The sequence below is a fragment of the Tinamus guttatus genome, unplaced genomic scaffold, assembly GCF_059628265.1.
Source record: "Tinamus guttatus ecotype Peru unplaced genomic scaffold, ASM5962826v1 Tinamus_guttatus_pri_ptg001486l, whole genome shotgun sequence".
Taxonomy (NCBI): domain Eukaryota; kingdom Metazoa; phylum Chordata; class Aves; order Tinamiformes; family Tinamidae; genus Tinamus; species Tinamus guttatus.
In genome coordinates, this window is record NW_028290020.1 from 18,457 (window position 1) to 27,042 (window position 8,586).

General features: G+C 70.4%; 1 protein-coding gene across 1 annotated transcript; it reads right to left on the reverse strand.

Annotated features, from left to right (window-relative positions):
* Positions 1-253: 253 nt before the first annotated feature.
* On the reverse strand, positions 254-8,562 carry SLC3A2 (solute carrier family 3 member 2). The gene is given in 10 exon segments (XM_088539204.1): positions 254-382; positions 384-590; positions 1,206-1,265; positions 2,273-2,413; positions 3,324-3,498; positions 5,143-5,204; positions 5,759-5,827; positions 6,316-6,416; positions 7,146-7,319; positions 8,193-8,562. Coding segments are annotated over 10 exon segments (1,488 nt in total).
* Positions 8,563-8,586: the final 24 nt, after the last annotated feature.

The window sequence follows — 8,586 nt, forward strand, 5'->3', positions numbered from 1 at the left end:
GACTCCGCTGTCCCCTGGGTGCTCCATAGAGGAGGGGCGTCTCCTCTGGGGGGACACGGGGACCCCCACGCGCTCAGGGGGGACACGGGGACCTCGGGGGGGACATGGGGACCCCCACGTGCTCCGGGGGGGGACACGGGGACCTCGGGGGGACAGGGGGACCCCCACGTGCTCAGAGGGGACACGGGGACCTCGGGGGGGACACGGGGACCCCCACGTGCTCCGGGGGGGGGACACGGGGCCCCCGCGGGCGCTACTCGTCGGGGGGGAAGCTGAGCAGCAGCCCCTCCCAGGGCCGCAGGCGCAGCCCGTGCAGGGCCAGGCGGGCGCCGGGCGGCTCCGCGCGGCGGGCCCGCGTGCCCAGGCGCAGGGTGGCGGCGGGGCGGCAGCGGCGGCGGCGGCGCCGCCAGCTCCACGGGCCGGGCCCCGGGGTTGAGCAGCGCCACGAAGCGCTCGCGCCGCTCCCAGCTGCGGAGCAGGGCGCCCGCGGGCGCCGGCGCCAGCGGCAGCGCCTGCGCCGAGCCCAGCGCCAGCGCCGGCTCCCGCTGCCGCAGCGCGCCCAGGCGCCGGCACAGCCGCAGCGTGGCGGCCTGCGGGGGCGGGTCAGCGGGGACACGCCCCCAGGGGACACGCCCCCCGCGGACACGCCCCCAGCGGACACGCACCCCCGGGGACACGCACCCCCGCGGACACGCCCCCCGCGGACACGCCCCCCCCCCGCGGACACGCCCCCAAGGAAAGCACCCCCATCCTTTCAAACCCCCCCTGGACGCACAAAGCCCTTTTTAAGGGGTGTCGCCCTTTTAAGTGAGGCCACGCCCCCCGCACCCCCTCCCCACCCTTCCTCCGGTTCTTCCTATAGGGATCCTCCCCCACAACGGCAGTTCCCCTTTAAGAAGACCCCCTGGCATCGCCCTTTTAAGAGATCCCCCCGCACTCCCCCTGAGACCTCCTCCCTGCAGGGCGGCTCCCTTTAACAAACCAGGGTCTTTGCCCTTTAACGGAAGCCCCGCCCCACCGACAAGGCCACGCCCCCCACACGCCAACCCCTTAGGCTCCCCTAGGGCAAGCTCCACCCTTCGCATTAGCTCCACCTGCTTTGGGAAAGCCCCGCCCCTTCCCACGGCCCCACCCTCCTCGCCCCTCCCGTGGAGGCCCCGCCCCCACCGCGTGGCCCCGCCCCCACCGCGTGGCCCCGCCCCCACCTGGGTGCTGTTGTCGTCCTCCCCGATGTTCTCGATCTCCTCCCAGGGCATGGGGGGGAGCTGGGGGGGGGGGTCACCCAATGCCCCCCAATAACCCTCGCTGCCCCCAGCGCCCCCCCCAGCCCCCATCGCACCCCATAAATCCCAACACCTCCCCCACCGCCCCTGCCACGAGTCTCCCATAGATGCAGCCCCCACGACCCCCCATAGCCCCCATTACCCCCCCATAACCCCCACGCCCCCCCATAGCCCCCATTACGCCCCCCATAGCCCCCAACACCTCCCCCATTGCCCCCAACACCTCCCCCAATGCCCCCAATATCCCCCCAATGCCCCCCTCATAGCCCAAATAGCCCCCATTGCCCCCAAGACCCCTCCCATTGCCCCCGAGACTCCCCCATAGCCCCCATTACCCCCCCATAACCCCCACGCCCCCCCCATAGCCCCCAACACCACCCCCATTGCCCCCAATATCCCCCCAATGCCCCCCTCATAGCCCCTAATAGCCCCCATTGCCCCCAAGACCCCTCCCATTGCCCCCGAGACTCCCCCATAGCCCCCATTACCCCCCCATAACCCCCACGCCCCCCCCCCCATAGCCCCATTACCCCCCCATAACCCCCATGCCCCCCCATAACCCCCATGGCCCCCCCATAGCCCCCAACACCACCCCCATAGCCCCCAACACCTCCCCCATTGCCCCCAATATCCCCCAATGCCCCCCTCATAGCCCAAATAACCCCCATTGTCCCCAAGACCCCCCCCATTGCCCCCGAGACTCCCCCATAGGCCCCATTACCCCCTTATTGCCCCCAACACCTCTCCCATCACCCTCAACATCCCCCCCAATGCCCCCCTCATAGCCCAAATAGCCCCCATTGCCCCAAGACCCCTCCCATTGCCCCCGAGACTCCCCCATAGCCCCCATTACCCCCCATAGCCCCCAACACCACCCCCATCGCCCCCAATATTCCCCCCAATACCCCCCTCACAGCCCCTAATAGCCCCCATGACCCCCCCATTGCCCCCATGACCCCCCCATGGCCCCGTGGCCCCCCCGCACCCACCTTGCGGGGGTCGGTGCCCGGAGGGGGGGTGTCCAGGGCCACCTCGTCCCCATATTCCAGCACGGGGGTCCCGGGCAGGGCCGCCCCCAGCAGCAGCAGCAGCGCCCGCTGCTCCCCCCCGCCCAGCTCCGGGGCATCCATCTGGGGGGGGCAGGGGCACCCATGGGTGTCTGCGGGGGGGGGCAGCACCCAGGGGCGCCCAGGCCCCGCCCCCCCACCCGGACAGACGGGGATGGAGGGAGCGGGGGGGGGGGGGACACAGGGGGCACCCACCCATTGTGGGGGGGGGACAGGACAGCGCCTGCAGGGAGGGGGAGCGAGGAGCTTTGGGGCAGTTTCAGGACCTTGTGGGGCTACTTCAGCGCCATTTTCACTTGTTTCTCCAGGATTTCTCCAGAATTTGGGTTGTTTATCCATATTTTTTGGGGGGGGGGGCGGGGGGTGTCACTCGTGTTGCATCCCACGACGAGCACGGCCGGTTTGGGGGCTGTTCTGAAGGATTTTTCCAGGATTTGGGGGGGGTTGCTCTGTGCCCAGCTCCTGGAATCGCAGCAGCTCCAAGAACTGCGGGGCGGGGGGGGCATTTGGGGCCGTTTGGGGCCGTTTGGGGCCGTTCCTCCAGGACGTTCCTGGGTTTTCCCGGGATTTCCCGGGGGGGTGGGGGGGGGGGGGGGGCGTTTGGGGCCGTTTGGGGCCGTTCCTCCAGGACGTTCCCGGGTTTTCCTGGATTTCCAGGGGGTGGGAGGGGGCCGCGTTTGGGGCCGTTTGGGCCGTTCCTCCAGGACGTTCCCGGTTTTCCCGGGATTTCCGGGGGGTGGGAGGGGGCGCGTTTGGGGCCGTTTGGGGCCGTTCCTCCAGGACGTTCCCGGTTTTCCCGGGATTTCCCGGGGGGTGGGAGGGGGCGCGTTTGGGGCCGTTTGGGGCCGTTCCTCCAGGACGTTCCCGGTTTTCCCGGATTTCCAGGGGGTGGGAGGGGGTGCGTTTGGGGCCGTTTGGGGCCGTTCCTCCAGGACGTTCCCGGTTTTCCCGGGATTTCCGGGGGGGCACTCACGCTCCAGGCCAGCTCCGGGCCCAGCTCCCGGAATCGCAGCAGCTCCGGGAGCAGCGCGGGGGGGGCGGCCCCCAGCGCCCCCACGAAGGGCCCCAGCAGCAGCCCCAGCGCCGTCGAGTTGAGCAGCCCCCGCAGCGAGGGGGGGTCCCGCAGCCGGGTGCCCCCCAGCAGCACCCTGCGGGGGGGACGTCACCGCCTCAGGGGACACCCGGGGACACCCCAATGTCACCCGTGCCAGGGGACACCCGGGGACACCCCAATGTCACCCGTGTCAGGGGACACCCGGGAGTGGAGGACACCCGGGGACGTCACCCGCCTCAGGGGACACCCGGGGACACGGGGACGTCACCCGCCTCAGGGGACACCCGGGGACACCCCAATGTCACCCGTGCCAGGGGACACCCGGGGACACGGGGACGTCACCCGCCTCAGGGGACACCCCAATGTCACCCGCGTCAGGGGACACCTGGGGACACGGGGACACCCCCATGTCACCCGTGTCAGGGGACACCCAGGAGTGGGGGACACCCGGGGACGTCACCCGCGTCAGGGGACACCCAGGAGTGGGGGACACCCCAATGTCACTCGTGTCAGGGGACACCCGGGGACACCCCAATGTCACCTGCGTCAGGGGACACCCGGGGACACGGGGACGTCACCCGCGTCAGGGGACACCTGGGGACAGGGGACACCCGGGAACACGGGGACGTCACCCGCGTCAGGGGACACCTGCAGACAGGGGACACCTGGGAGCAGGGGGACACCCGCGGACATGGGGACATCACCACGGACAGGTGACACCCGGGAACAGGAGACACCCAGGGAGCCGAGGGCACTCGGGACTAGAGAACACCCTGTGACATAGGAACATCACCCACAGAGAGGGGACATGGGGACGTCACCCGCAGGCAGGGGACACGGGAATGCCACCTGTGGACAGGGGACACCCGGGGGCAGGGGGACACCCTGTGACACAGGGATGTCACGCAAGGACAGGGGGACGTCACCCAGGGACATGGGACACTAGGGACATGGGAACACCCAGGACAGTGACACCCAAACAGGGGATGCGCCTGAAGGGCCCCTGGGGACAAGGGGATCTAGCAGGAGACAAGGACATGAGAGGGACACGGGGCGGCACAAAGAGCGTTGGGGACACGGTGGGGCACAGGGAGGGTTTGGGGACACACGGGGGGCACAGGAAGGGTTGGGGACACGGGGGGGCACAGGGAGGGTTGGGGACACGGGGGGGCACAGGGAGGGTTTGGGGACACACAGGGGCACAGGGAGGGTTGGGGACACACAGGGGGCACAGGGAGGGTTGGGGACACACGGGGGGCACAGGGAGGTCTTGGGACACACGGGGGGGCACAGGGAGGTGTTGGGGACACACGGGGGGGCACAGGGAGGGTTTGGGGACACGGGGGGGGCACAGGGAGGGTTGGGGACACATGGGGGGGCACAGGGAGGGTTTGGGGACACGGGGGGGCACAGGGAGGGTTTGGGGACACACGGGGGGCACAGGGAGGGTTGGGGACACGGGGGGCACAGAGAGGTCTTGGGGACACACGGGGGGCACAGGGAGGGTTTGGGTACACACGGGGGGCACAGGGAGGGTTGGCGACACGGGGGGGCACAGGGAGGGTTGGGGACACACGGGGGGGCACAGGGAGGTCTTGGGGACACACGGGGGGCACAGGGAGGGTTTGGGTACACACGGGGGGCACAGGGAGGGTTGGCGACACGGGGGGGCACAGGGAGGTCTTGGGGACACGTGGGGGGGCACAGGGAGGGTTTGGGGACACGGGGGGGCACCCACCGGGTGACGCCGTCGCCCCTGTCCTGCTCCGTGAGGTTCCTCCACTCGGCCACCACCTCCGGCTGGGGGGGGGTGTCACCACATGGCCCCCCCAGGGCACCCCGTGCCCCCCGAGCCCCGCCCACGGCCTCGAGCCCCTCCCCAACCCCCCAGTGCCCCCCTCATGACCCCCCCATTCTCATGACCCCCCCATGGGTCTCCCAACCCCCCCGTGCCCCCCTCATGACCCCCCCATGGGTCCCCCGTCCCCCCGTGCCCCCCTCATGACCCCCCCATTCTCATGACCCCCCCCATGGGTCCCCTGTCCCCCCCGTGCCCCCCTCATGACCCCCCATTCTCATGACCCCCCCATGGGTCCCCCGTCCCCCCGTGCCCCCCTCATGACCCCCCCCATTCTCATGACCCCCCCCCATGGGTCCCCCAACCCCCCCGTGCCCCCCTCATGACCCCCCCCATTCTCATGACCCCCCCATGGGTCCCCCGTCCCCCCGTGCCCCCCTCATGACCCCCCCATTCTCATGACCCCCCCATGGGTCCCCCGTCCCCCCGTGCCCCCCTCATGACCCCCCCCATTCTCATGACCCCCCCCCATGGGTCCCCCGTCCCCCCCCCTCACAGGCAGCTCCTCGATGGCGTCCAGGAAGAAGCCGCCCACCCCCTGCTCCATCCAGAAGAGCAGCGCGGTCTGGGGGGGGGACAGGGTGAGGACCCCCCAGCGACCCCCGGCAACGACCCCCGGCAACGCAACAACCCCCAACACCCCCCAACAACAGGACCGCCCCCCCGGCTGCCCCCATCAACCCTAACCCCTCCCACCTGCCCCCTCCCCACCCCACCTCCCCCAGCCTGGTCCCATAGCCCCCATGTGCCCCCCCCCCAGCGCCCCAACCTGCCCCATGCCCCCCCCAGGCAGCCCCATAGCCCCCATGTCCCCCCCAGCGCCCCAACCTGCCCCATGCCCCCCCCCAGTGCCCCAACCTGCCCCATGCCCCCCCGGACAGCCCCGTAGCCCCCATGTCCCCCCCCAGCCCCCACCCCGCCCCACAGCCCCCACGTGCCCCCCCCACCCCCCACCCTGCCCCACAGCCCCCACGTGCCCCCCCCACCCCCCACCCTGCCCCACGGCCCCCACGTGTCCCCCCCAGCCCCCCCGGCCCCCCCGGCCCCCCGCACCCGCAGGCGCCGCTGGAACGCGGGGTCCCCGGCGACGCTGCTGTTGAACCAGGGCTGCCCCCCCCGGTAGTTGGGGGTCAGGTCCAGCAGCACCTGCAGCCCTGGGGGGGGGGGGGGGGGCACCGCGTCACGGGGGGACGTGGCCCCCCCAGCCCCCATGGAGACACCCCCCCCCCCCCAAACATTTACCCCTCCCCGCGCCGGGGTATTTACCCCTCCTCCCTGGGGGTATTTTGGCTTCTTCTCCTGGGTAATTACCCACCACCTCTGAGGTATTAACCCTCCCCATCTGGGTATTTTCACCTCTTCGGGTATTTTTGCCCCCAGCCCCCCGTGGGTACTTACCCCCCGCGTATTTACCCCCCAGGATCCCCCCCCACAGGTATTTACCCCCGGGGTGGTATTTACCCCCAAGGATCCCCCCCCCGGTGGGTATTTGCCCCCCAAGATCCCCCCCCCGCGGTATTTACCCCCAGGGGGGTATTTACCCCCCAGGATCCCCCCCCCCGCAGTATTTACCCCCGGGGGGGTATTTACCCCCCAGGATCCCCCCCCACGGTATTTACCCCCAGGGGGGTATTTACCCCCCAGGATCCCCCCCCCACGGTATTTACCCCCAGGGGGGTATTTACCCCCCCAGGATCCCCCCCCCCACGGTATTTACCCCCAGGGGGGTATTTACCCCCCAGGATCCCCCCCCCCACGGTATTTACCCCCAGGGGGGTATTTACCCCCCAGGATCCCCCCCCCCCCGCGGTATTTACCCCCGGGGGGTATTTACCCCCAGGATCCCCCCCCCCCGCGGTATTTACCCCCGGGGGGGTATTTACCCTTGTCCTGGGCCGCCTTCAGCAGCTCCTGCAGCTCCTGCAGGTCTCCCAGCTCCGGGGCCACCCGCGTCAGCTCCGTCCCCTGCGGGTCCCCGGGCGCCACCGCGTGCAGCGGCCCCAGGAGCAGCCCCGGGGCGCCCAGGGACACCACGTGGTCCAGGCGCTCCCGCACGCCTGGGGGGAAAGCGCCCGAATCGCCCAAAATCACCCCAAAATCACCCCAAAATCACCCCAAAACTCATGTGATCCAAGCGCTCCCGCACGCCTGGGGGGAAAGCGCCCAAATCACCCAAAATCACCCCAAAACTCATGTGGTCCAGGCGCTCCCGCACGCCTGGGGGAAAGCGCCCGAATCGCCCAAAATCACCCCCCAAATCACCCCCCAAATCACCCCCAAAATCACCCCCAAAATCACCCCCAAAACCCGTGTGGTCCAGGCGCTCCCGCACGCCTGGGGGGAAAGCGCCCGAATCGCCCAAAATCTCCCCAAAATCTCCCCAAAATCTCCCCAAAATCTCCCCAAAACCCATGTGGTCCAGGCGCTCCCGCACGCCTGGGGGGAAAGCGCCCAAATCACCCAAAATCACCCCAAAATCATCCCAAAATCACCCCAAAATCACCCCAAAACTCATGTGGTCCAGGCGCTCCGCACACCTGGGGGGAAAGCGCCCAAATTGCCCAAAATCACCCCAAAACCACCCCAAAACTCATGTGGTCCAGGCGCTCCCGCACGCCTGGGGGGAAAGCGCCCAAATCACCCAAAACCACCCCAAAACCACCCCAAAACTCATGTGGTCCAGGTGCTCCCGCACGCCTGGGGGGAAAGTGCCCCAGATCACCCCAAATCGTCCTCCACCCAAACAGAGGCCCCCAACTGGTCCTCGTGCCCACACGGAGGCCCCCGACCAGCTCCGCCACCTGAATGGAACCCCCAAACCCCTGCGGAGGCCCCAGCACCCAAGTGGAGACCCCAACACCCAAAGGGAGGTCCCCCGCACCCAAGCGGAGACCCCAACACCCAAGCGGAGGCCCCGTGGCGCCGCTCACCGCGGAGGCCGCCGGCGAAGGGCGCGGGCGGCAGGCGGTAGAGCGGCCCGCGGCGCAGCCAGGCGCGCGGCGGCGGCGGGCGGCAGCGCGGCGCCTGCACCACGATGGCCACGGCGGCGCCCAGCATGGCCAGCCAGCCCAGCCAGAAGAGCAGCAGCAGGGCCGCGCGGGCGCGCGCCCACCCGCCGCCGCTGGCCCGCGCCAGCTCCTCCTTGCCCAGCCCCGTGAACGCGGCGGCCTCCGCGCCGGCGGCCTCCGCCGCCTCCGCCTTCACCAGCCCGTTCTTCTCGGCGCCCGCCGGCGCCTTGGCGGCCTCCAGCGCCGTCAGCTCCACGTCGCGCAGCGGCGCCGCCGCCTCCATGGCCTCCATGGCCTGCGGGGAGGCGTTGGGCAC